General features: G+C 45.8%; 2 protein-coding genes across 4 annotated transcripts in view; both read left to right on the forward strand.

The window, feature by feature from the left end:
• Nucleotides 1–25294, forward strand: part of LOC120051122 (dnaJ homolog subfamily C member 13-like) — a 56994-nt gene extending 31700 nt beyond the window's left edge. The window contains exons 6-54 of one of the 3 annotated variants that reach the window (XM_038997795.1): nt 448–648; nt 1857–2063; nt 2234–2329; nt 2674–2765; nt 3037–3203; nt 3449–3528; nt 3607–3776; nt 4723–4822; nt 4984–5091; nt 5237–5392; nt 5746–5802; nt 5902–6023; nt 6179–6254; nt 6612–6707; nt 6848–6988; nt 8231–8248; nt 8882–8964; nt 9181–9334; nt 9437–9540; nt 9714–9873; nt 9966–10130; nt 10341–10445; nt 10636–10838; nt 10998–11082; nt 11357–11511; nt 11648–11848; nt 11984–12185; nt 12304–12419; nt 12515–12593; nt 12750–12885; nt 13496–13680; nt 13962–14036; nt 14308–14427; nt 14613–14996; nt 15150–15263; nt 15435–15551; nt 15916–16093; nt 16349–16440; nt 16617–16716; nt 16802–16876; nt 17011–17123; nt 17353–17522; nt 17743–17785; nt 17956–18129; nt 18304–18483; nt 18780–18920; nt 19187–19330; nt 22441–22540; nt 23968–25294. In XM_038997795.1, the coding sequence (XP_038853723.1) occupies nt 448–648; nt 1857–2063; nt 2234–2329; nt 2674–2765; nt 3037–3203; nt 3449–3528; nt 3607–3776; nt 4723–4822; nt 4984–5091; nt 5237–5392; nt 5746–5802; nt 5902–6023; nt 6179–6254; nt 6612–6707; nt 6848–6988; nt 8231–8248; nt 8882–8964; nt 9181–9334; nt 9437–9540; nt 9714–9873; nt 9966–10130; nt 10341–10445; nt 10636–10838; nt 10998–11082; nt 11357–11511; nt 11648–11848; nt 11984–12185; nt 12304–12419; nt 12515–12593; nt 12750–12885; nt 13496–13680; nt 13962–14036; nt 14308–14427; nt 14613–14996; nt 15150–15263; nt 15435–15551; nt 15916–16093; nt 16349–16440; nt 16617–16716; nt 16802–16876; nt 17011–17123; nt 17353–17522; nt 17743–17785; nt 17956–18129; nt 18304–18483; nt 18780–18920; nt 19187–19330; nt 22441–22540; nt 23968–24065 (6438 nt within the window). In that variant the 3' untranslated portion in view covers nt 24066–25294. The remainder of the gene's footprint in view (nt 1–447; nt 649–1856; nt 2064–2233; nt 2330–2673; nt 2766–3036; nt 3204–3448; nt 3529–3606; nt 3777–4722; nt 4823–4983; nt 5092–5236; nt 5393–5745; nt 5803–5901; nt 6024–6178; nt 6255–6611; nt 6708–6847; nt 6989–8230; nt 8249–8881; nt 8965–9180; nt 9335–9436; nt 9541–9713; nt 9874–9965; nt 10131–10340; nt 10446–10635; nt 10839–10997; nt 11083–11356; nt 11512–11647; nt 11849–11983; nt 12186–12303; nt 12420–12514; nt 12594–12749; nt 12886–13495; nt 13681–13961; nt 14037–14307; nt 14428–14612; nt 14997–15149; nt 15264–15434; nt 15552–15915; nt 16094–16348; nt 16441–16616; nt 16717–16801; nt 16877–17010; nt 17124–17352; nt 17523–17742; nt 17786–17955; nt 18130–18303; nt 18484–18779; nt 18921–19186; nt 19331–22440; nt 22541–23967) is intronic. The other 2 variants (XM_038997796.1, XM_038997797.1) reach the window with 2 other exon arrangements.
• A 482-nt stretch (nt 25295–25776) lies between these two features.
• The window catches only part of LOC120051123 (DNA topoisomerase 2-binding protein 1-A-like), a 34681-nt gene continuing 33183 nt past the window's right edge, over nt 25777–27274 (forward strand). Inside the window, exons 1-4 of the mRNA XM_038997798.1 lie at nt 25777–26076; nt 26511–26604; nt 26743–26877; nt 27037–27180. Of these exons, the coding sequence (XP_038853726.1) occupies nt 26518–26604; nt 26743–26877; nt 27037–27180 (366 nt within the window). The 5' untranslated portion in view covers nt 25777–26076; nt 26511–26517. The remainder of the gene's footprint in view (nt 26077–26510; nt 26605–26742; nt 26878–27036; nt 27181–27274) is intronic.

Consider the following 27274-nt stretch of genomic DNA (forward strand, 5'->3'; position numbering starts at 1 on the left):
GGGTGCCATTTGGGACAGAGCCTCTATCCGTGTTGGTTTTCTCCTCCATCAGCACAATCCCATTTCCTTGTGAGAGAGAGAGAGGTTGGAATAGAACAGCTGCTCACCTGCTCCCCTAAGGGTGACTTTCATCTACAGCACAGATCGATACAACTTCCTGGTGATTTCATCGAAGAGGAGCACAATGGATGTGTCCCAAATGGCTCCCTATATAGTGCACTACCTTCGACCAAAAGTAGCGCACTACATAGGTAATAGGATGAGCCCTATGGATCTCTATGGGGTTTTCTAAGCATTATCATTACCTAGCTTTGGTCCAGGGCATTACTGTACGGCATGTGTTGAGCACATAATGCCCTGGAACAGAGCTAGGCGTGATAATGCTATATCATGCAGTGATGCTACAATTTCTGTCCACTTTGTTAACATGGATGTCCCTCCCGTCAGCGCTACAACTGTTACAAGCACCACTGGAGCGACACGCGGAAGTCGGTGAGCCTGGAGGTGACCCCGGGTGGCATCGACCAGATCGACCCCCAGACCAACCGGGTGGTATGCTCCTACGACTACCGCTCCGTGGAGGGCTTCGCAGAGGTCAACGACTACCAGGGGGGCTTCTGCATCCTCTATGGGGGCTTCAGCCGCCTGGTACGTACCCAGGGGGGAGGGTAGTGTGTGTTTACTTGTCTTTGTGTGTGTCTCTCTCTAAACCAGGGCTCTCCAACCCTGTTCATGGAGTGCCACTGTCCTGTAGGTTTTCATTCCAGCCGTAATCTTGCGCACCTGTTTCTAATAATTAGCTGGATGATAAGCTGAATCGGGTAAATTACAACGGGTTGGAACGAAAACCTACAGGACAGTAGCTGTCCAGGAACAGGGTGGGAGAGCCCTGTGTCATGTGAAAATCTTCCCAGTGTGAAATAGTTCCCAATTGTTCTGATTTGTGTTGTGATTGTGAGGTCATGTTGTAAAAATGTTGAGTCAATAATGGCTGAGCTCCTGCAGATGTTTCTCTTACACCCCCCCCCGCCCTTGATTTAGCTAGCTAGCTAGTGTAATTAGCTGTAAACTGGTTGAGATGGATTGTTCTCAGAGGTGTGCAGTTTTAACTTGTTTGTATAGCTAGCGTACAAATATATGCACGGTCAATCTCTCCTCACGTCAACCCTCAGCACTTTGGCGCGCGAGTCCGGGTATTTATATGCTAACCTCACGCCTCAACAAGCTTCTGATTGGTCAGTCAATACTCCTGGTCACCATTTGATTTGGCAGATGTGTGACGCAAATGCGCATGCTCACAGAACAGATTTTCGAGGTCGAGGGAGGGTGTGAGAAACATCCGCACAAGCTCAGCCGTCCCCATAAAGAGACGAGCTCAGCCGTCCCCATAAAGAGACGAGCTCAGCCTTCCCCATAAAGAGACGAGCTCAGCCTTCCCCATAAAGAGACGAGCTCAGCCTTCCCCATAAAGAGACGAGCTCAGCCGTCCCCATAAAGAGACGAGCGTGCAATTATACAACTGGGGACGGTTTCACGCTGGGAGTAAATTTTATAGCATGTCAAAATCGCTACACGATCAGAGGGACTGGGAACCGTTTCACGCTGGGATGGTTTTTACATGACAACCTGCTCTAAATGTTTGCTTGTCTGTGTGCAAATGTGTTTATGCCCTTGAGAAATTTGACTGTCCAGGACTGATTCACCATTTGTATTGCACCCCCACCCCCACCCCTTCCCATCCCTCTCTCTCTCTCTACCTTTCCTATTGCCTCTCTCTGTCCTTACTTTCCTCTCTACTTTCCTATCCCTCCCTCTCTTACCGATCTCTCTCTCTCTCTCCCTCCCTCCCCCTCCAGCACCTGTTTGCGTCAGAGCACCGGGACGAGATTATCAAAAGCGCCATTGAGCACGCGGGCAACTTCATCGGCATCACGCTGCGGCTGCGTAAGGACCCGCTGACCTTCGAGGACTTTGTGACGGACCGACTCGGGAAGTACGGCTCAGACGAGTCCATCACCTCCCTGGCTGAGTTTGTGGTGCAGAAGATCTCCCCACGCCACTCGGTCAGAATCGCTCCATCCATTACTTTTATAAATGTCCTTTTTAGTGTTTACCTTGTTATGAGGATGCAATTTTTATTAATTAGGATATTGAGATGAACATTTTATTTTGTAGTCAACTGGCCCTTTATAGACTTGAGACTAACTTCTTCTGTGCTGTTTGTCCCTGACAGGAGCCCGTCAAGAGGATCCTGTGCCTGACAGAGACATGTCTGGTGGAGAGAGATCCAGCTTCCTACAACATAGTCACCATCAAGCCCTTTGGAGAGGTGGGTGGCTGCAACAACTCCTACATAAACACTGGGATTGACTCATAGAATTGGTAGAATAATTTTCCATGACGTGTTATAATGCTTCTACACCTGCGTTGCTTGCTGTTTGAGGCTGGGGTTCTGTACAGCACTTTGGGGCATCAGCTGATGTAAGAAGGGCTATATAAATACATTTGATTGATTTCAGAGCTGTCTGTTCTATCCCATCCTATTTCTATGGCCCGGCCTCTGCCTTAGGCTCTGTTAAATGCCATGTTTGTCTTTTTCAAATAAATTTGACTGAAGCGCCGTTTAAAAAAAAAAAAAAAGTCATTTGGGGGAAATGCTGTTTGTATCTGCAGGTGTTTGCTCTCATCTGCGATGCGGAGAACCCCCAGGTGTTCACCATAGAGTTCATCAGAGGCCAGATCAGGAAGTACTGCTCCACAGACAGGTACAGAGAAACACAAAGCTCTTATTGTACACATACAGTATCATGAATGCCATATTTGCCCTCTACGGTTTCCTTCCACACTTTTTTCTCTTTTTACACCAAATCTATCAGTCTCAGTCTACGCTCTGCTGTTCTTCATGCGTTCATGTGTGTTGTATTTAACCCATCCCACATCTCTCTTTCTCTGTTGTTTGAAAATGTATGTATTTGTGGGTCATCTGTATCCCTAGCCTCTCCATCTTATTGATCTGTCTGACGTGTGTGTGTTTAGGGACTCCCTGATGGCCAGCCTGCTGGACGGGGTGCGTGCGTCGGGTAACAGGGATGTGTGTGTGAAGATGGCCCCCACCCAGCGGGGCCAGCGCTGGGGCCTACTGAGCATGCCTGTGGACGAGGAAGTGGAGAGCCTGCACCTCAAATTTCTGGCAACGCCCCCTAGTGAGTAACACCTTTCACGGGTGTATTCATTAAGCACCAAACGGACGCAAACAGAATGAAACAGGGAGGGATTATTTGAACTTGTCCAATAAGAAACGTTAATTTTCCGTTGCCAAACATTTTTCTACGGTGTGTCCTAATGCATACAACCCAGGTTTTTTATCAGTGACCTGAAATTGCCAGTTTAATATTGTATATCTAAAGGACTGAGGGTTTGACCATGAGTCCCTGTCTGTCTCCCTCAGATGGAAACTTTGCAGACGCAGTGTTCAGATTCAACGCTAACGTATCTTACAGCGGTGTGCTACACGCCGTCACCCAAGATGTAAGTGTGTTCAAACCTACCAAACGACTGTGTGTGTTACGCTATCTTTAACATTCCTCTCCTCTTCCGGTCTCTCAGGGTCTGTTTTCAGAGAACAAGGAGAAGCTGATAAGCAATGCTGTCTTGGCCCTGCTGTCACAGGAGTGTGAGCTGCCGGGCCCCAACGCCGAGCTGGAGAGCCACTTCCAGGCACTCCGACGCCTGGTGGCCTCCAAGGCCGGCTTCCAGGCATTCACACAGCTTCCCAAGTAAGGCCTCGACACACACACACACCATACACACACACACACACACACTGCTGCCCCTTCTTCCTGAATTCCCTCTCTCCCTTCACTACCCTCTCCCTTCAAAGCTCTGACTAATTGTGCTTTTCACCTCCTCTGCTACGTTCTCCCACTCCTTCCGCTCCTCCCTCCACCCCCCTCTCCTACTGATAGTTGTTGCTATGCAGTATTGTGTAGTAGTGTGGTGGTAAGTGTGTAGGTAACAGACGTACTCTGTCATTCCAAGGTCGGGTCAAGGGTCTGGATTCACAGATGGAACGTAAATATGAATCCATACATCTCAGTCTGCCCTCTCTGTCTGATTTCCATGTCCTACCTGTCTTCCCTGTCTGTATGCCCTCCGTCTGTCTATGCACTCTCTAGCTCTGTTTGCCTGCCTTCTGTCTAAGACTGACTACGTCTGTCTGTCTGGCTCAGATTGTTCGCTTGTCTCCGTCTGTCTGCTCTCCTTTAATCTGTCTACTACTCTCCTTTCATGTGTCACACACCGGGAGATCAAAAGAGAGGTGACGTCATCATCTCTCTTCTCCGACTCTGTGTGTGTGTGTGTGTGTGTGTGTGTGTGTGCGCGCGTGTGTGTGTGTGCCTCTCTCTCTCTCTATTTCCCTCTCTCGATCTGTCTCATGTATCCAGGACACTGTCTGTCTCTCCTCTGGGGTCACTGAGATGTATGAGAGGAATTCCATTCTTTGTTCCTGTATAGTTGAGAATGAACCCCCAGACCCTTTTAAAATGATATTTGTAGAGCAGAGATGCCATTTAAAAATGTGTCTGTTTGTCTGCGTTTTTGAATTTCCAGTGTCAATGAGCCTCCCCCTTGTCTCCATATCATGTCAAGGAAGTGAATGAGTCTTTGTCTCGTTTAATCTCTCTGTGTGTGTGTGTGTGTGTGTGTGTGTGTGTGTTGCAGGTTCCGGGAGAAGTTGGGGGTGAAGACGGTGAAAGCTCTGAAGAGGAACAACAACGGTGTGACACACGCCGCCATAGACATGCTCTGTGCTCTTATGTGTGTAAGTACCATTTGCATTCCCCTGAGCAGAACGTTCACACAGACCATCTAACACACACTTCTGGTGTTTACGCCATGACACTACAGAGAACGTGACTGCCGTTGGTAATGCACAATTTCCATTTACAACTTTTTCAATTGCAATTGTCTGCATCCTTCCAGCCGATGCACGATGACTATGACCTGCGACAGGAGCAACTGAACAAGGCCTCCCTGATGTCCTCCAAGAAGTTCCTGGAGAACCTTCTAGAGAAGTTCGTCAGCAACGTGGTACGTGTTTCAGCCTTTTTCTAACCTTGGATATTGGTGCTGAAACCTGGGAGCGAAACCAAAGGAAGCCGTCGTGTTTCTTGAACAACAGTCTCCTTCAATCTTTTTTTCTCTTTTTTTCTATATCCTCCCTCTCTCCCTGCAGAACCACGGCACGGGGGCTCTGGTGATCAGCTCGCTGCTGGACTTCCTGACCTTTGCCCTGTGCGCCCCCTACAGCGAGACCAGTGAGGGACAGCAGTTTGACATGCTGCTGGAGATGGTGGCCTCCAACGGACGCACCCTCTTCAAACTCTTCCAGGTAGCTAGGTGGGGCGAGAGAAAGGTAGTCTGGAATCCATAACTGATATGCTCCGTTTCAGTTTGGGTTCCAGGCTAAGAATAAGAGAAAGGGGAATGTAAAAAAATAAAATAATAATAAATATATATATATATATATACTTTTCACTACAAGGAAGGAAGGAAGAAAAACACTCTTAATTAAAAAGTGGAGGTGGGTTAAACTAAAAGATGGAGGACAATTTGAAAAGAAGAAATAGTATTGTTAAACAGTTTTTGTCTGATATGCTCTGTATACAGTATGAGGTATGTGTGACTAACTGTTTTGATGGGATTCATTTAACATTGTCTCAGTGAGTTGTTATTGTTTTCCAGCACCCCTCTATGGCCATTGTGAAGGGAGCGGGCCTGGTGATGAAGGCCATCATCGAGGTGAGGTCGGGGGGAGAGCAGGTCTTGATATGACAAACAGGGTAATTATTGTGATTATATTGACGATGATCAACAATAAATTATTGTTTTGTTTATTAGGAGGGGGATAAGGAGATAGCCACTAAGATGCAGGAACTGGCTCTGAGTGAGGGAGCCCTGCCCAGACACCTGCACACCTCCATGTTCACCATCAGCTCAGACCAGAGGATGCTCACCAACAGGTAAAGGACTAAGGGTCCAAATCGGTTTACGTCAGATTTTTACGGAAGTCTCCCATAACGTCCATGCATGTTTTACTTGTCCAAATTACGCATCCCTATCTCAAGTTAGGATTCTGACAAATTCACTCCTGGTTTTTAAACTGTTCCTCCCACAGGCAGCTGAGTCGTCACCTGGTGGGCTTGTGGACAGCAGAGAACCCCATCGCCATGAGCCTCCTCAAGAGAATACTGGTTAGGCTCCCGACAGGTGTTCAGTAGGGCTGTGACGATACCAATGTAGCAATCTTTTTTACCATGGCGAAAATGAAAACACAAAGCAGACCGAACTCTTTAGTCCTTTAAAAACCTGCTGTATGTAAAATATTGTGTGCTCTATCTTGGAAAATAAATACATGTGACTGGATGACAACATAATGTTTGTTTCCAACATAAATCTGCTTCGTGTTTGGTTTCCACGCCACGATGGTAAGGAGTATCGCGGTACTGCCTATCGTCCCGGCCCTAGTGTTCAGGCAATTCACTTGTGTACCATCCATACGGTTAGAGGCAGGGAATTTCATAGTGTACAATCTCGCTCTCTCCCCTCAGCCGACGGGGCTGCTGGCGTACCTGGACAGCCCTGATGCCGTCCCGGAGAAAGACGTGGACAGGATGCACATCCGGGACAATGTCAAAATCGCCACGGTAACCTGCAGCGGAGACAATAGTGACATTCCCCTTTACCAGCTCCGTACACTGTTGTGGTACCTTTAGACATGAATGTATGCTTGGATGTTTTTTTTTTTACTTTTACTCACCGGCCTTTTTGTGTCTGATCCTTACAGGACCAATTTGGTCAGCAAAAGGTGCCCGACTGGCAGCGGGTGGCGGGCAAGGCAGCCAAAGAGGTGGAGAAGTTTGCCAAGGAGAAGGCTGACATCGTGCTAATGCACTGGAGGGACAAAATGGGTATCGCCCAGAAGGAGGTGAGGAGCGACTCACTGCTCGCTTTTCTCCCCCCATTCAGGGGCTTCATTCTGTGCCAGTAGCACTAATGGCGATGCCCTCATTCAGACTCCTCTGGCTCTTGCTCCTCCTGCTGGCGCTGAGCGGTATTGCAGGCTCTACTGCTTCCATAGCCGTCTGCTGGACTGGTCCAGTTACTTTAGTACCAGTTAGCATGGCTAGCATTGCTATCACCCAGCAACTTTGCCATGGGGGAGACACTCTGGGAACCAGTGGGTTCTGAACCACATTCTAACAAATCATCTGCTTTGCTGTTTTGGACCCTGCTGAACAGATATGCGCTGCTTGCTTTGTGTGTGCGTCTGCCCTCATTTGTATGCGTCAGAGAGATCTTGGTGAAGTGTAGTATTGCTGGGATTGATGTTAAAACTCTTGGTGCTGTTATGACTTCTACTTAGAGAGTGTATGAATGATGCCACTGAGTAGAGTTCTGTGCATTATGGTGACGGAATGAAACGCAAGCATTTACAGTAACAGTGTCGCAAAGACGGTGAATGGGAGATGTCTTGTTTAAAGGACTAATGTGTGTCCTTTAAACCGACCATCTGACCGGGTCTGTTTATTAACAGGGAACACTCTCTCTCTGCCCTCTTCTCCTCTCTTCTACGGGCCGACAGCTGCCTCTCTGCTTTGGCACAAATCTTTAATCAAATCTCCTTTTAAATCAACTGGGCCACAACGCTGCCACAAACCGAAGTTCACCTATACTTTATATGACCATCACTGGGTTTTTGTCTCACCACGCTAGGTTTGTCTAAGTACCAAGATAAACAGAAACTTGTTAGTGTAGATTCTGAATGAGACTATTGTTAGAGGGCTGAATGGGTGTAGGTGAGTCCAGCTCAAATCAATCATTTAATTGAACTTTCTTTCTTTTATCTGCCAACCAATCACCTCACACATTCTAAAATTGCTACCACATCGGTTCTGATTTTCCTTTCAGTTAATGTTCATTTGATACAGTAAAAACATGTTTAAATAGATCCACTGTCATCGCATACGGTGGGTGAATCTGGACTGGAGGCTGTCGTACTGTTTTTGTCGATAAAGATTTTGATCGTATGGCGCAGATTGCCTTTGACCTAACTTCAATGAGAAGTATCTCTGTTTGATCCGACTGAGGACCAATAATCTCTGTGTTGTCTCTTGCCCCACCCTGTCCCTCTTGTCTGTTGGGGTTCTCTGCTGTCAATCAAATGCAGCAGGACAGAAATAACCTGGTAAGTAGAACTGACCAATGGGAACCCCTCTTCCTCCTTTTTGACCACTCCCACACTTACCTGTCAGATTTAGAGCTCATGTAGCACGTTATGTTGTGGGATCCCATCTCTGTAGTTGTCACTGTTTATGTCAAAGGTTGTGTGTTTTTTGTTGGTGTTTGTTATCATGACAGTATTTTTCACCTGGTGGTCAGTGACGTTAAACGTTTTGAATTCATTAATACTGTGAAAAAAGCATTTTGTAACATTGTGGGTTTACAAAGGTGATAGATAAAATACATGCCATTCAATACATGCCATACCTTTCCTCGTATTTGTCTTCATCAATCACCTGTGTTGTGACTGTGTTGTACTTTGAACGTTGTCAAGATCAATATGTGTGTGTCCTTGCCATCTCCATTACTGTCATTGTCAAGCCAAAGATGACAATTCGGCAATGACCGTGATTGACAGGGAATTGGCCTGATAGCATAAACTGACCGGCACTCAGGCTATTGAATGCTGGTATTAGTGGGGGGGGTCATAAATCATCTTACTGCAGTCGTCCACTCATGTAGACCAGTTGTCCAGCAACGCGAGTTGACCATTGGAGAGGTCTAGTGGTGACTGACGTTGTTCTTGGCTCTACTACAGAACCCCAACCAAAAACCTGTCATTCTGAGGAAGAGGAGACAGAGGATCAAGATCGAAGCCAACTGGGAGCTCTTCTACTACAGGTAGGTACATTGGTCACTTGCTCTCAAAATGGCTGCCTAACTCTCTCTTACTATTATACACTTTGTGTTTAATCCTTTATTTTTTATGTTTGTAATGTTTATCCGGCTGGAGCAGCCTCCTACTTTAAATGATCAAATAAATTAATGCATTAAAAGTGAATATTTAGATTTTGGATAAGTTGCCCCATCTCAATCTCTGGTTCTCCTGTGTCCTAGGTTCCAGTTGGACCACGCGCGGTCCAACCTCATCTGGAACCTGAAGACGCGGGAGGAGCTGCGGGACGCTCTGGAGGGAGAGATGAGGGCCTTTGGCGTGGACCGCGAGCTGGGCAACGCTAGCGTCATCTCCTGGAACCACCAGGAGTTTGAGGTCAGGGGTCAAACCAAATTATGACCATATTTATATTTTGATCATGTGGATTGGTAGCTGACGTGTGTGTGTGTGGGGGGGGGTTGTTTGCGTGTGTTGCAGGTGAGGTACGAGTGTCTTTCGGATGAGATTAAGATTGGTGATTATTACCTGCGTCTGCTGCTGGAAGAGGATGAGACGGACGAGTCGGGGGCCATCAAGAGATCGTAAGACATCAGCTACCTACAACACAATCGGCCATGTTTAACCCATCTAGTGACAATATTGCTCTTAAATCCAAACGAAAGGAATAAAGTCAAATGTTCAAATTGTTAAATTTCCCCAAAGTTTCTTTAGCAATATCCCTCTGTCTTTCTGTCTCTCTCTTTCTCCCGCTCAGGTACGAGTTCTTCAATGAGCTCTACCACCGTTTCCTGCTCACCCCCAAAGTCTCCATGAAGTGCCTGTGCCTGCAGGCTCTCACCGTCGTCTATGGGAAGTGCTGCGAGGAGATCGGCCCCTTTACTGACACCAAGTACATCGTTGGCATGCTGGACCGGGTCAGTGCTGTGGCACACACACCACAAACTAGTCAGAGATCCGTTGGGACAGTTTTGTAATGGTAAGTCTCTCTCTCCCTCTGTATTTACAGTCTACAGACAAACTGGAAAGAGACAGACTGATCCTGTTCCTTAACAAACTCATCCTCAACAAGAAAAATGTGAAGGAGTTGATGGACTCCAATGGAGTCCGCATCCTAGTAGACCTGCTCACCCTGGCCCACCTACACACCAGCCGAGCCACCGTCCCACTACAGGTAGGTCTTCACAACTGCCCTGTCCGAACCACCCAAATTGTAGCATATGCTTCTCATCACGTATCTAACGTATGTTTTGATACAGTTGCAGACCATGGAAGCGTGTAGCTGTCGGAAGTCAAATAGAATTTCGACAGCTATATCCTTCCATTACAGGCCAGTCTGTCTGGTTTCATGTTAATAACGTGCGTCTTTGTGTCTGTCTGTCAGAGCAATGTGATCGAGGCCGGGGCAGACATGAAGAGGGAGAGCGAGAAGGAGTGGTACTTTGGGAACGCAGACAAAGAGAGGAGGGGCCCCTTCAGTTTTGAAGAGGTACGTTTCTACTGAATACAAAACCAACACGGATGCTAAACTCTACCCCCATAGGTAGAGTTTCTCTGGGTCCAGTGCCATTGCTTAGATATTTTTGGGTATCCAAGACGATGTACATTTTGTAACGTCGGTGAACTATCCCTAAGCATGATATCTTGATGACTGAACACGTCCACGTTTCCCACATCAGATGCAGGAGTTCTGGAGCAATGGAGTGCTGACGGCCAAGACGAGGTGCTGGGCCCAGGGCATGGACGGCTGGCGCCCCCTGCAGGCCATCCCGCAGCTCAAGTGGTGCCTGCTGGCCAGCGGGCAGGCGGTGATGAACGAGACGGACCTGGCCACGCTCATCCTCAACATGCTCATCACCATGTGCTCCTACTACCCCAGCAGGTAGGGAGAAGATCTTCAGTTCTGACTCTTTAAAACATTTTTTATTTATATATTATTTTTATTTTTTTCTTATTGTCTCCTCTCTTGGTCGGCCCTCTCTCTCCCCATTTCTCTCTTTCGCTGTCACACAGTTTTAAAAATGTGACTGTCTTTCCCCAGGGACCAGGACAATGCCATTATTCGTCCCTTACCCAAGATCAAGAGAATGGTCAGCGATAACACCTGCCTCCCTCACATTGTCCAGGTGAGCAGAACCAGCCTATTATTAGGTATATCCGTCCTACCTCAGTGGGACTTCCTGGTTAAATACAAAAAATGTAATCAAATGTGTACTATTTCCTCTTCTTTTCACCTTCCTATATATATAATCATCTGAAGGTTGCTTGAGACTAAAACGTTGGTCAAATAAGATCCGTTCTATTCTTGGACTCAACATTAAAAGTGAGATGGAGGTTTTTATTTTTATTAAATAATATGCTTGCGCAAATGTCTCATGTTCTGTTCCCTTCTCCAATCAGCTGCTGCTGACCTTTGACCCCATCCTGGTGGAGAAGGTGGCCAACGTGCTGTACCTGGTGATGCAGGACAACCCCAACCTGCAGCGCCTCTACCTCACCGGCATCTTCTTCTTCATTATGATGTACACCGGCTCCAACGTGCTGCCTGTGGCCAGGTCTGACTGCTGGAGAGATGCACACGGACACACGCATGTCAAAAACACACACACACACACAAACACATTGTGCTCTGCAGATAGGTCTTTTATGTTGTGCGTTTTGGACTCTGTCACGTCTTGTGTTTTCCTGTAGGTTCCTGAAGTACTGTCACCTGAAGCAGGCCTTCAAGTCAGAGGAGGCCAAAGGTACAGACATCGTCCAACGCAGTGTGCTGGGGCCGGTGATGCCTGAGGCCATGGTGTGTTACCTGGAGAACTACGAGGCAGAACGCTTCTCCGAGATCTTCCTGGGAGAGTTTGACACGCCAGAGGCCATCTGGAGCAGCGAGATGAGGTAGACACAAGCTTGCTGTCTGTCTGGGGAGAGGTCTAACAAATAGTTTTGAAGGTTTTTCTATCCGTTTGTCTACATCCACCTCTTGTGTGTTGGTTTGTGTCTGATGTCTCATCCCCCTTGCCCCCCCTCCAGGCGGATGATGATTGAGAAAATCGCGACCCACCTGGCTGACTTCAGCCCACGGCTGTACAGCAACACACGAGCCCTCTACCAGTACTGCCCCATCCCTGTAGTCAGCTTCCCCCAGCTGGAGAACGAGCTCTTCTGTAACATCTACTACCTCCGCCACCTGTGTGACGCCAACCGCTTCCCCAACTGGCCCATCCGAGAGCCCGTATGTTCTGTGTGTGTGTGTGTGGTTATTGACTGTGTGAGACTTGCGAGAAGGTGTCAGTGTATGAGCGAGATGGAGACTGTTAATAGTGCTCTGTGTCGTCGTCTGCCCGCTGCAGGTGAAGCTGCTGAAGGACACCCTGGAGGCCTGGAAGAGGGAGGTGGAGAAGAAGCCTCCCTCCATGTCTGTGGACGACGCCTACGAAGTCCTCAACCTGCCCAAGGGACAGGGACAGTAAGTGGCCTTGCATACATAAAGAAGAAGCTTCTCCCTCCAAGATGTCTATCGGTACTCTCTGTGGAGTATGTTTAATTTTGGTTTCTCCACAGACATGAGGAGAGTAAGATCAGGAAGGCCTACTTCAGACTGGCCCAGAAGTACCACCCGGACAAGAACCCAGAGGGCAGGGTATGTTACCGCACCATTGCTGCACTATATAAGGAATCGGGTGCCATTTGGGACACAGACATCATCCGAGTTTGAGGAGTTTTCCATTCCTGTCTTGGAGCATTACCGTCATTGTTCAGAGGGGGGAGGTGGTAATAACTGTCTATGTGTGTTCAGGATATGTTTGAGAAGGTCAACAAGGCCTATGAATTCCTGTGCACCAAGTCGTCCCGCATCATCGACGGCCCCGACCCCGAGAACATTATCCTCATCCTCAAAGCCCAGAGCATCCTCTTCAACAGACACAAACAAGGTCTGACATTCTAATACTCTCTCCACTGTCTGTAGTATTCCATGTTATACGCATCTAAAGTGAATACGCATGGAAGGTGCGTCACAATCGCTAATTGTAAACATAACTAGAGACACCATTTTTGGAGGCGTGATAGACACGGTAGCGTTGCAATAGCTTGCAAAAGAGTGTAGGAGATACATATATATATATATATATATGTATGTATGTACATATATATGTATATATGTATGTATGTATATATATATATATATATATATATATATACATACATATACATACATATATATATATATATATACATATGTGTATATATATATATATATACATACATACATACATACATACATACATATATACATACATATATATGTACATACATACATATATACATACATATATATGTACATACATATATATGTACATACATACATACATACATACATATATATATATATACATATACATATACATATACATACATACATACATACATACATACATACATACATACATACATACATACATACGTATGTATGTGTGTATATGTGACACTTTTGCTACTTTCCAAGAGTAATATTAATGTAAACTGTTGTCCTCTTGTCAACAGAACTGGAACCCTACAAGTATGCCGGCTACCCCATGCTCATCAAGACCATCACCATGGAGACGGGTGATGAGCAGCTATTCTCCAAGACTTCCCCCCTGCTCCCGGCTGCAATCGAGCTGGCCTTCCACACGGTCAACTGCTCCGCCCTAAACGCTGAGGAACTACGCAGAGAAAGTGGCATCGAGGTAGAACTTACAACCCTACTGGCTAGTCAGATATCAGGATCATATTCATTAGGCACCAAACGGACTGAAACCGGGAGGGATCTACTTGGAGTTGTCTAATAGGAAATGGTTATTTTTGTTTTTTCATTGAAAAACTTTTTGCTTCGTTTTGGAGCTAATGAATACGGCTCAGATACTATTGTTGCAACAATATTCACCTTTTCCGACCGACATTCCTACATTCATACTTTCAATGTTTATAACATGATCTAAAAAAAGTATTCCCCCCCCTTTTCCGCTAGATTCTGTTGGACGCGCTATCCCGGTGTGTTGCTGTTTTAACCGCTTCCAGCAAGTCTGATGACATGGCTGTTCAAGTAAGATCACCAGATCCACAGTGCAGAGCCGTGGTCACTTACGATTCCCCCACCAGAGACCGGGGTTCAATCCTAGTGTCTACCCTGTCTGAATAGTGTCAAATCACCTTAATGATTATGGATGTGGTGTATTTATCTTATATATTTTAAGAATACAGCACATCCACAAACATCTGTCACATTATTAGCACTGTATTCTGACCCGTACGTGTCTGGCTGGAAATGAGTGGTACAGTTCAGTGTTGAAAGGGGTTGTGTTGCCTGTGCCTAGGTGTGCGGCCAGGTGTGTAAGTGCTACAGTGTAGCGGCTCAGTTTGAGGAGTGCCGGGAAAAGATCATCGAGCTCCCCAACATCATCAGGGACCTCTGTCATGTGCTCTACTATGGGAAGGTGAGATCTCCACTTAATCATTTAACAACAGCCTTGTATCTCTGGCTTTGTATACAACGTGATACCACTGTATCATCCAATGCAGAAAGGACACACATTTATACTTAACATTTTTTTCTTTTAAAGCATTTTAAAATTGAGCGTTTACCTTCAATTGAAAGCAATCTTCTGTTGTACACTCTCAGGGTCTCCCGCGGACGGCGGCGCTGGCCGTGCAGTGCGTCAGCTCCTTCGCCGTGGATTACTTCCTGCAGACGCACCTGTACCACGCCGGCGTGCTCTGGCACCTCCTGGTGCACCTGTTCAACTACGACTACACGCTGGAGGAGAGCGGCGTGGCCACCAGCCAGGACACCAACCAGCAGGAGGTGGCCAACAGTCTGGCCAAGCTCAGCCTAGTGGCCCTTAGCCGTCTGGGGGGCTACGCCCCACCCACCGGAGAGGGAGGTGTAGTGGAGACTAACGGAGTGGAGGGGCAACCCCCGGAGAACCCGACGATTCGTAAGAGCCTGGCAGCCATGCTCACACCCTATATTTCGAGGAGGTTAGGGTCGGCGGTACCGGCTGAGGTTAGTGATTATGGGAAAGTGTAAAAGGGAGATATGCAGATTAGACACAATAACACACACACACTCATAGACCAACTAGTTTAAAACACTCTTGACGATGCTATGCCACACTTCACCCACATTCACTCATGCTTCTTTTTCCATGTCGACCAGGTGTTGAAGCTGCTGAACAGTAACTCTGAGAATCCCTACCTTATCTGGAACAACGGGACCCGGGCCGAGCTGCTGGAGTTCCTGGAGGCCCAGCAGGAGGCCAACATCAGGAGGGTGAGCAGAGGAGAGCACATGGACTGGCTCTATCATATGTTTCAGCATGGATGTCTGTTATCGCTGTAGGATTGGCTCGTGTTCATTAGGCGCCGTACAAAACAAAATGGACTGTGTATTATTGGGCATCCTGTGTTAGTATAGTCATGTGTCTCTCTCTCTCTGTCCTAGGGGGAGAACGATAAGAGCTTTGGCTCAGAGTTTGTGTTCAGCGACCACGGTAAAGAGCTGATCGTGGGCGAGATCTTTGTCAGGGTCTACAACGAGCAGCCTGCCTATCCTCTGGAGGTGAGCCCCGACACTCGGCGTAGCGTTTGACCTTGCATCATACTCCTCCCAGTTACTGTCAACCACCGTTCAAGCAAATCGCTACTAACAACATTGTAGTCATTGTCATGTCATAGTCCTGTCATTAAGTAGCACTGAGTCACGGTAAATCCATTTGCTTCACGCAGCTCACAGTAATATCTGAAAACCTGCAGGTAATTATGTGGTAATACCTAGGTATTTAGCTACAATAATATCATTAAATAGAACGCTAGTAATTTTATGTATTTCTAGGCTATATCCATCCATAGATTTAGTTCGTAACGCCAGATAAAAGGTGTTATAAGCTTTATTATAAGCCTATAACCATGTCTCCATGGTCCAGTACCCCAAGGCGTTTGCAGCCAGCCTGCTGGACTACGTGGGCTCCCAGGCCCAGTACCTCACCACCCTGCTGGCCATGTCCCAGAGCAACAAGGTGGAGTCCCAGCAGCATGCCGAGAGGCTCCGCTGGGCCGAGATGGCCCTGGAGGCCCTCCGCAACGTCATCAAGAACAACCCAGGTACACAGCAACCTACTTCTGTGATATCTACAGTCAGTCTTACTACTACTGCAGTCAAAACTGCTACTACCATTTCTTCCACTACCGCGAAATTGACTTTTTCGCATACACGCACATTTTGCTTTAGGAGAGTTAAGAAATGCCCCTCCTAGTTGTGTGTTGTACCGTCTCCGTTGCCTTTTCTCCTCAGCTGAACAAACTGAAAGAGCTCGTTGGTCTTTGCGGTTTGCTGACTTGGCTCTTTGTGACCCCCAGGTTCGGAGACGGAGTGCATCGGCCATTTCAAGCTGCTGTTCTCCTTGTTACGGGTTCACGGGGCTGGGAAGGTTCAGCAGCTCGCTCTGGAGGTAAAACACAACTAGAATATTCATTTTATTTTATTATCGACGGAATTTGTTATAGAACACTTTCGTGTGATATCCTGTGGGCCGTATCTTTTTTTCGAAATCAACCAATCAATCAGCCCGCATGCATTGTATATTTAAATCCGCGACCTGAGACCTGTTTTTGTGTCCTCCGTAAGGTTGTGAATACGGTCACCTCCAACCAGGACTGTGTGGCCAACATCGCTGAGTCCCTGGTGCTGTCCAACTTACTGGTGCTACTGCACTCTCTGCCCTCCAGTAAGACCATAGAGCACCTACTGCGTCTACTAGTATATACACTTCATTCAAAAACCCCCTGTCTGATTTTCTGTATCCCTTTCAGGCCGACAGCTTGTACTGGAAACTTTATACGCCTTGACCTCCAACACCAAGATAGTCAAAGAAGCTATGACTAAGGGTCGGTATTATACCGATTTTGTTGTTAGTTCTTGAATATACAGTATTATATTCTGTTGTGTATATGGGCTTATATCATTGTCTGTTGCCATGGGTAACCTTCCCGCTTTCCCTCCCTCCCCCTCTCTCCTCCAGGTGCGTTGATCTACCTGCTGGACCTCTTCTGTAACTCCACCCACCCCCAGGTGCGCTCCCAGACGGCCGAGCTCTTCTCCAAAATGACCTCTGACAAGCTGGTGGGGCCCAAGGTGAGGCAGTATCCCTGTGTGGAGGATCATAGGGAGAGACCTTCTCCCTCTGTAGAGACTACTTTAGTACTGTGCCCCAAATGGCACCCTATTCCCAATTTAGTGAATAGGGAAAAGTAGTGCACTAAATAGGGTGCCATTTGGAAGTAATTTTTTTCCCCCTCGCTCATTCTCTGTCCCACCTCTTCTGTCCTTCTCTCTCTCTCTCTCCCTCATCCCTCCCTCTCAGGTGCGGCTGACTCTGATGCGTTTCCTGCCGGGTGTGTTCATGGACGCCATGCGGGACAACGCGGAGGCGGCAGTGCACATCTTCGAGGGGACGCACGAGAACCCTGAGCTCATCTGGAACGACGGCTCCCGGGAGACTGTCTCCACCACCGTCCGTGAGATGATGCTCGAGTACGCAAGCGCTTTTTTCTCTCACACACACACACACACACACACACACACACACACTGTGGCTTTGTGGTCGTTAGGCCCCAAATTTTTCGTGGCCCTGTAAAGTGTTGACATAATGACAGCACAACATTTAGCTGTGAAATGATGAAATACATTGTTTATGCTGTATATTTGATTTGTGTCTTTTGTGTACGATATATTCCTCCCTTATCCTCTGCAGGCACTTCAAACAGCAAAAGGATAATCCTGATGTTAACTGGAGAGTAAGTGTATCCACATTCAATCTAATGCTGTTCTATATGTTGTGAATTTCATTGTAGGCCTACAGTGAATGGGGATAAATGCTGAAGCAACAAAATAATCACATGTGATACCCATTGTACTGTTTATGATATGCGGCGTGTTAATGGTATGCTGTTGACTGTATGCACAGCTTCCAGAGGAGTTCACGGTGGCGTATGGGGCGGGGCAGGGTGAGCTGGCGGTGGGCGGAGTCTTCCTGCGTATCTTCATCGCTCAGCCAGGCTGGGTGCTGCGCAAACCCAGGGAGTTCCTAGTGTCCCTCCTGGAGACCCTTACTGAGCTGTACGAGAAAAACAACCCCAATGTGAGTACAGTCACGTGTTCATCTCCTTGCGACCATGAGTTTCTCACTGAGTCAATTAAAGCACATTTCGTACACTTCCTGTAACTGAGCAGAAAAAATATCTCTTGTCATCTCATAGAATAACTTGTATTTCCATTTTGGTTTGATAAACCTTTCGCTGCTCGTTTCCAACAGGGTGAGGCCCTGGAGACGGTTACCACGGCGGCGGTGTGTTTGTTCAGCACACAGACCCAGCTGTGTGACCAGGTCCCTCCCCTGGGCCACCTGCCTCGCATCCTGGCTGCACTGACCCACAAGAACAACGCCGTGCCCAAGAGCTCCATCCGCCTCATCCACGTGCTGTCGGACAACGAAGTGCGGTCACAGTCTAGGGCTACAACAAACATAAATTCATGATATTTAATGGGCAAGATAAACTGTCTTCCATAAGGTAGTTTAGCAAGCTATAATTGACGAATGTACTAATGTAGTGGTATAACTACAACCAAGCCAACTTAAACTACATACAGAGTCTACAATAGTACTGTTTGAATGTAAGGAGGTCAATTATCTTCCCATGGACACTAAATCTGTGTTAAATATATTTATACGTGTGACAGAAATAAATATAAGTCTAATGCCATGTTTCTGTATGTGTGGTGTGTGTGCAGCAATGTGTGCGCTCCATGGCCTCTCTGGAGACCATCGGTCCTCTGATGAGCGGGATGAAGATGAGGGCAGACATGGCAGGACTGGCCTGCGAGGCGCTCAACCGCATGTTCCAGAGAGAGCAGACTGACCTGGTGGCTCAGGTACCTCGTCTCTATTATGGCTACATATCAAATGGCACCCTATTCCCTGTGTAGTGCACTACTTTTCACCAGGGCCCATAGTAGTGCATTATAGGGAATAGAGCCATTTGGGATGCTTCCCATCGCTCTGATATAAAGTTCAATTTTCCCACACCATTTCTTACTGTTAATTCCTTTAGCAAAAGACATGGTGTTCTGTCCTTTTCATACGTGTTGTTATTCCATGTTATTTTAGTGTTTTAATGTGTTTGTACGTGCACACACAGGCCCTACGAGTGGATTTGGTGCCGTACCTTCTGCGGCTCCTGGAAGGGATCGGGTTGGAGACCTTAGACAACCCCTCGGCCACCAAGGCTCAGATTGTCAAGGCTCTCAAGTCCATGACACGCAGTCTGCAGTATGGCGAACAGGTAAGGCAACGCTGGCTATATGTCAAATCAATATGTCATCCAACATATCGTCCAATATATCATCCAACATATCAACAGGGCTCCAGACTAACATTTTTCGCTGTTGACAATGGTGCCACTAACTTTTACAGTTGGTGGCACCAGCCCGTGATTTGGTCGCACCTATTTATTTTGCAGCATCACGCAATAAAAAAATATCTAACCATTTTATCAAGTCATTCACCATGCTATACTAAGAGGTGTAATAGATTACTGAGATGGTATTCATCTTTAGAATGTTCATGCTGGGAATGCATGATTTAAATATATTTTGTTGTGCAACACAATCCAGGGATTGTCATGAATTTTGGGTTGGCAATTAGGCTATTGTATTTAATTGTTAAAATAGGGCTCCAGAATTTTCAGAATTATATTTTGTTCAATAGAGATGAATTTCACTACATCTTTATGTGCACTAAATATCACAGGCAAATTTATTTGGCGCTAATTCACCACCTGAGCAAGTGGAAACTCAAAACACGTTAGCTAGGTCGCTAACTGGAAACATAATACCCGCTGCTGGTAGCCATGTATTAATCTAACAGTAAATACAGTGTCCTGGCAAAAAACGGTGCAGTTGTAGCCTAGGTTACTACCCAATGAGGCTTACACTCGCAATTGCTCGTTCATCACAGCGGCAGGCCCCAGCGAAACAGAGACAGGGCAGATACTTTTATCACAGGAATCTTGAGGGTAATGCACATCACTGTTTTTAAACAAGTCACGGTTTTAGTAGCGTGAAAAAAAGAGGACGTTTTGGAGTGAGGGGAGCATGTAGAATGTGCAGCTTGCATCGATGCGACCAATTTAATAAAATAAATTAATAAATAAAAAATGTCACTCGCACAGCCAACTCAAAGGGTTGCAAAATGCGACTAAATTGTCGCAATCTGGAGCCCTGTATTAACAACCTGTAGTCTACTGAGACAGAGCACAGCTGTTTGATGTATTTGAGCTTGTAGTTGAAAGATATATATGTTGTGTGTGTGATGTATGTATTGTGTACAGTGTTCATTTTGTATACATCAATACTAGAGGTCGACCGATTATGATTTTTCAACGCCGATACCGATTATTGGAGGGCCAAAAAAAATCCGATGCCGATTTTATTTGTAATAATGACAATTACAACAATATTGAATGAACACTTATTTTAACTTAATATAATACATCAATAAAATCAATTTAGCCTCAAATAAATAATGAAACGTGTTCAATTTGGTTTAAATAATGCAAAAACAAAGTGTTGGAGAAGAAAGTAAAAGTGCAATATGTGCCATGTAAGAAAGCTAATGTTTAAGTTCCTTGCTCAGAACATGAGAACATATGAAAGCTGGTGGTTCCTTTTAACATGAGTCTTCAATATTCCCAGGTAAGAAGTTTTAGGTTGTAGTTATTATAGGAATTATAGGACTATTTCTCTCTATACGATTTGTATTTCATATACCTTTGACTATTGGATGTTCTTATAGGCACTTTAGTATTGCCAGTGTAACAGTATAGCTTCCGTCTCTCTCCTCGCTCCTACCTGGGCTTTAATCAGGAACACATCGACAACAGCCATCCTCGAAGAAGCGTTACCCATCGCTCCACAAAAGCCGCGGCCCTTGCAGAGCAAGGGGAACAACTACTCCAAGTCTTAGAGCGAGTGACGTTTGAAACGCTATTAGCGCGCACCCCGCTAATTAGCTAGCCATTTCACTTCGGTGACACCAGCCTAATCTCGGGAGTTGATAGGCTTGAAGTCATAAACAGCGCAATGCTTGAAGCATTGCGAAGAGCTGCTGGCAAAACGCATTAAAGTGCTGTTTGAATGAATGCTTACGAGCCTGCTGGTGCCTACCATCGCTCAGTCAGACTGCTCTATCAAATCATAGACTTAATTATAACATAATAACACACAGAAATACGAGCCGTATGTCATTAATATGGTCGAATCCGGAAACTATCATCTCGAAAACCAAACGTTTATTCTTTCAGTGAAATACGGAACCGTTCCATATTTTATCTAACGGGTGGCATCCATAAGTCTAAATATTCCTGTTACATTGCACAACCTTCAATGTTATGTCATAATTACGTAAAATTCTTGAAAATTAGTTCGCAACGAGCCAGGCGGCCCAAACTGTTGCATATACCCTGACTCTGCGTGCAATGAACGCAAGAGAAGTGACACAATTTCACCTGGTTAATATTGCCTGCTAACCTGGATTTCTTTTAGCTAAATATGCAGGTTTAAAAATATATACTTCGGTGTATTGATTTTAAGAAAGGCAATGATGTTTATGGTTTGGTATAGTCGTGCAACGATTGCGGCCCAAACTGCTGCATATACCCTGACTCTGTTGCAAGAGAAGTGACACATTTTCCCTAGTTAAAAGAACTTCATGTTAGCAGGCATTATTAACTAAATATGCAGGTTTAAAAATATATACTTGTGTATTGATTTTAAGAAAGACATTGATGTTTATGGTTAGGTACACGTTGGCGCAACGACGGTCCTTTTTCGCGAATGGGCACCGCATCGATTATATGCAACACAGGACACGCTAGATAAACTAGTAATATCATCAACCATGTGTAGTTAACTAGTGATTGATTGATTGTTTTTTATAAGATAAGTTTAATGCTAGCTAGCAACTTACCTTGGCTTCTTACTGCATTCGCGTAACAGGCAGGCTCCTCGTGGAGTGCAATGTAAAGCAGGTGGTTAGAGCGTTGGACTAGTTAACCGTAAGGTTGCAAGATTGAATCCCCGAGCTGACAAGGTAAAAATCTGTTGTTCTGCCCCTGAACAAGGCAGTAGACCCACCGTTCCTAGGCCGTCATTGAAAATAAGAATGTGTTCTTAACTGACTTGCCTAGTTAAATAAAGGTGTAAAAAAAAAATACAGATTTCCGATTGTTATGAAAACTTAATCTGCCCTGATTAATCGGACATTCCGATTAATCGGTCGACCTCTAATCAGTACTGTGTCTAAGAGACTTTTCTCCGTAGGACATTCAAGTTGATCTTATCCTATCCGCTGTGGTGCTGTACACGTATCAGTCTGAGTGGTCCTGTGTTGCAGGTGAATGAAATCTTGGCTCGGTCCACTGTGTGGAGTGCCTTCAAAGACCAGAAACATGACCTATTCATCTCCGAGTCCCAGACCGCTGGGTACCTCACAGGTAGGAATGGAATCTGCACACACGTTATGTTATGCGCTACAAAGATGGTAAGTTTAGAGGGGGCATTCTACGGGCTCAATCTGAATCCTTCGTTCTTCTATGCTTCCCTTGGGGCATTTTGTGGCCGCTGCCTCTTCACTTTGTGCTTAGTACCTTCCCTCCTTTTCCTCTCTTCCTCCTTTCCTTCCCTTTCTCCTCTTCCTCCACATTTCCTTCAGGTGTTTCCACTCCCTCTCTCATGGCGGCCAGCAGCCCCCTGCGGAGTGGGCTGTAGTTTCCTGTGCAGGGCCCTCCCAAGCGCGCCTCCTCTCTCTTTGCTCTGACGCAGGTAGACTTTATCCTTGCTCCCATGCCACCCTCCACCTCCACTCTTTGACATGGCACCCTCCATCTTTTTTATTATTTCTATTTTTTTACCCCCTTTTTCTCTCCAATTTCGTGGTATCCAATTGGTAGTTAGTCTCATCGCTGCAACTCCCGTACGGACTCGGGAGAGGCGAAGGTCGAGAGCCGTGCGTCCTCCGAAACACAACCCAGCCAAGCCGGAGGAATGTGTCGGAGGAAACACTGTACACCTGGTGACCATGTCGGCGTGCACTGCGCCCGGCCCGCCACAGGAGTCGCTAGTGCGTGATGGGACAAAGACATCCCTGCCGGCCAAACCCTCCCCTAACCCGGACGACGCTGGGCCAATTGTGGGCCGCCCCATGGGTCTCCCGGTCACGGCCGGCTGCGACAAAGCCAGGACTCAAACCCAGAATCTCTAGTGGCACAGCTAACACTGCAGTGCATTAGACCACTGCGCCACTCGGGAGGCCCCGTCACCCTCCATCTTGTGCCACATTTCAGTTTTTCAATTTCCACTCATCTCCATCTCCAGACATGGATTGGAGAAACACTGTACGGATGAAGTCCCTGTAGCACAAATCAATGGGTGAATCCTCTGAACCAGTAATGGGCCAGCCCTGCCCTTGATAAGCCAACAGTGTCCCTAACAAAGTAAAGTGGCAATATGCTCGCTGACGCTCTCAGTAGCAATAGTTCATAAACTTGTATACCTCCATGCCATCTCTAGCACCACCTCCCCATACAACCAACCCTGTAGCATAATCACACGATGTAGCACTTGCATCAGATAGTGACTTCCACCACATCATGCCTCCTCAGTCACCCAGTTTGAACATTCGCAGTGGCCTTTAGTATGTCTTGCGTTGTAAAAATTCTGGCAACTTTCCAAAAATTCTCGGGTTCAAAAAATCCTTTTAGGATTCCAGATTTCCTGTTTATTCCCTCCTGATTCTAGGAGTCTTCCAACCTGAATTTCTGAAACAACTAAGAATTTTTGGAAAGTTACCGGAATTTTGCCACCCTAAGTATGTCTCACTCTTATCTCATCCTCGCTCTCTCTCTCTCTGTGGTTCCTGCAGGTCCAGGTGTAGCAGGCTACCTTACAGCAGGAACCGGCTCCACAGTGCTGCCCAGCGTTCCGCCCCCTGTGGACAATGACATTGGAGACTCAGGCTGATTTGACTGACAGACGGAGAGAGAGAAGTGCTCAGGCATCCAGAATACCCTGTGGCTCACAGGCTGCAGCTCAGAGAGACTGCTCAGGGCTCTAGAGGGAGGAAGGAGAGGGGGCCATCACAGACTATCATTGACTGTCTCCAAAATGTCTGCCCTCAAACCCTTAAAATGTCGCTCTCCTTCCCCGCCTCCAAACAGCACTCGTTGTAAACCTTTGTTTGATTGTTTTAAAGCAAATGATAACACTTGTCATCGAGTCAACCTTTTTTTTTTTTTTTTTTTCTGTTTTTCCGCTTTGTTTTTTCCAATGAGACAAATAGTTTACTTTTGTATGAATATATTTTTTAATCTTAATTGTTTTGTGTGGGGGGAAAGACGAACAGAAGAAAATTTGGACCTACCTCCCTCCATTTTCTTCTCCTTCCTCTCTCCATCATGCCCGGTCTCACTGCTCTGCCTGGCAGCACATACCCTCACAGATCACAGCCACGAGTCCTGAAGGAGGGTACATTATGTGTATCCGGCCTGAACATGTGATCACTGGAAAAAGATGAACTTAATCTCCTCCGATCACCTGTTTACAGGACCAGTCAAACCTTTCCTAATTTTATAATATATGTTTTAGTGTCGTATGGAAAAGGTTGAAAAATGTTGTAAGGAGGAACTCAAAGAACTGTGGTGTATTATTGCTCTGGACCCCCCTCCCCTCCCCTCCCCTCCCCTCCCCTCCCCTCCCCTCCCCTCCCCTCCCCTCCCCTCCCCTCCTCTAAAGGGAACAGCGCCGGGGACTTTGAGACAGATGCTGACGTCTAGTCTTGCCCTGTCTACCCCTTTTTGAAGTGGTCACATGTGCGTTCATTGTCTCCTTTCTGTATTACCCCAATCATGATGATCCTGCTCCATACTTTGCTCTGCTCACTCTCTTTGAAGTTTGACCTTTCTGCCACCACCAACAAAATATTTTTTGTTATTTTCCTTCCCCAGAATGCAAAAAGCACTCTAATATTTATAGGTAAATAACGGTCTTTACCAATTCAAATGAGCTTCTGCTGAGACATGAGGAATGATGCTGACTCTGATTATAAATATATGTGAAAGACTAGTGCAATTGTGAAATGTTCAATGTAATATGACAAACTTTCTATATTGAATGTACATTTTAAAAGAATCAGTCGCACTTGTAAATACAATTTTAGGAAATAAAAAGGGAATCCACACTTGTTTTCTTCATAATGTGTGTTTCTATTGTCAGTACTACTGAGAAGAATGAATGACTATATAAAGTACAGTCAGATAAGAGAAATGTTCTACTTTATGCCAAAGTGGGGCATAGCAACACTACATACATTGACAGAACAAGCATACTCTTGTGCCATAAAGGTACAGAATCTTGAGCTGCAGTACACATACAAACAATACACATCTAATCACAATTTACAGCCCATACTTGTTACTATTTCTGATATTTTAAGTAGACTGGGCTTCAGATTTGACCATATTTTTTTTAATGTAATCTTAATGGTGTGCAATTGGTGGCATGCTGAATGAGTTACACAGCAGGCAATGGTAAGTGGAAATCGTGTTGAATTAGAGTTTATTTATATGCCTGCCAGCAGAGGGCGCACGTTCAAGTAAACTTTATTTTCTTAGGAGAACCTACAACCTCACTTCCGTCTGCTTCTGATTACGACTTCTGCGCGCGAATAGCAACGCCTCCAATATGTTTGAACTATTTGTTTTCTTTTTATTTGTTGTACACAAGTGATCGATACAATTGACGATAACGATTGTTTGTTCAGATTTAAACATCTTATTTTGATGGTCTTCAAGCTTTGTGAATGACGTTCCAATTCGAGCAGGCATCCAGTCTTCATTTGGGGCTCGTGCACCAGTGATTTTGGCCCCTTGCGAGCTCGACTTTTAAACCTGTTAATGTTGCTTGCTAGTTCTAGATAATTTAACAAACCAAGTTATTTCCGAAAGGAAAAATATTATATTGGCGGACCAATAAGGTAAGAACATTGGTGAACCAGGACCCGGTTTCCCAAAAGCATCTTAAGGCATAAGTTCATTGTTAGAACCATAGGATCCTAGCTATGGTTCTAACGTTAAACTTGAAGGTATATGCCTTTTTACACCGGGTCCTGAACTCATCCCATGTCCCAGACGTTTAGGATACACACTCCGCACATTCCCGACCAGAACAGAAAGTGACTGCCTTGCCATATTGATTTGTCAGCTAATGTTAGCTAGCTAACGTTAAATATGTAGATGACGCTATAGTCATTACTGATACTGGCAGTAAAATAAGCTAAATGTCATCTAGCAACTAGCTAGCTATGTTCTCTGTAGCTAGCTAACGTATGTCAAGAATTAAAGAGCCGGTGTTAGCCATATGACTTCCTAATTCCATATGACGAATTAATGCACTTCTGTCACATGGTAGGTTGACCATGTCGAAAGGAGATAGAGATGGCTTCGTTGTGAAGTTTGTAGAAGTTAATGGACGAAAGACAGAACTTGCTGTCAAGGCCTATGAGGTGAGTACAACTTTGATTACGAAACCAGTGCCGCTACTGTAGTGTCCATGACTAACCACTAACATTTGATATTAAAATTAGTAATGCTTTTGGTTTATGTTATTGAAATGACTCATCTTTCTATTCCTTCTGAAACAGGCCATAATGGCGCTCCAGTCAGAGAATTACTTGAAGAACATTGATGAGGAGACTGCATTACAGATGGACCGTAATGACAAGTCTCTATTTGTCTTCAGTACCTTTTCCACTCCAGCCTTCCACCACTGCACAAAGGTCTGTCTCAAGACGCACACATTCCCAAACCTGGCTTCTACCTACTTATCCTCACAAGTCACAACATGTTAAGAACACTGTCAGCATTCAGCAATGAAGTCTACTGAAAAATTGTCAGTAGTGTAAAACTTTGTTTCCCTCCCTTTGTCTCTGTGAAAGCTGGGCTGTCGAGTGGTGAGTCCACTAGTGGTGCTCTTCTGCCTGCAGCAGCAGCGCTGCGTTCCCAAAGCAGAGCAGCCTGTCTACAACATGGCCATGGCTGATGTCACCATCTCCTGCACCAGTCTGGACAAGGAGGCTAGGGTAATCCATTGCTTTCCCCTCTACTCTGCTTGACTCGTCAACATTGATGGCAAGTGTTTTTCATGCCAATTATGTAATACATCCACATAAACAT

The sequence above is a fragment of the Salvelinus namaycush genome, chromosome 7 (assembly GCF_016432855.1).
Source record: "Salvelinus namaycush isolate Seneca chromosome 7, SaNama_1.0, whole genome shotgun sequence".
Lineage (NCBI taxonomy): Eukaryota > Metazoa > Chordata > Actinopteri > Salmoniformes > Salmonidae > Salvelinus > Salvelinus namaycush.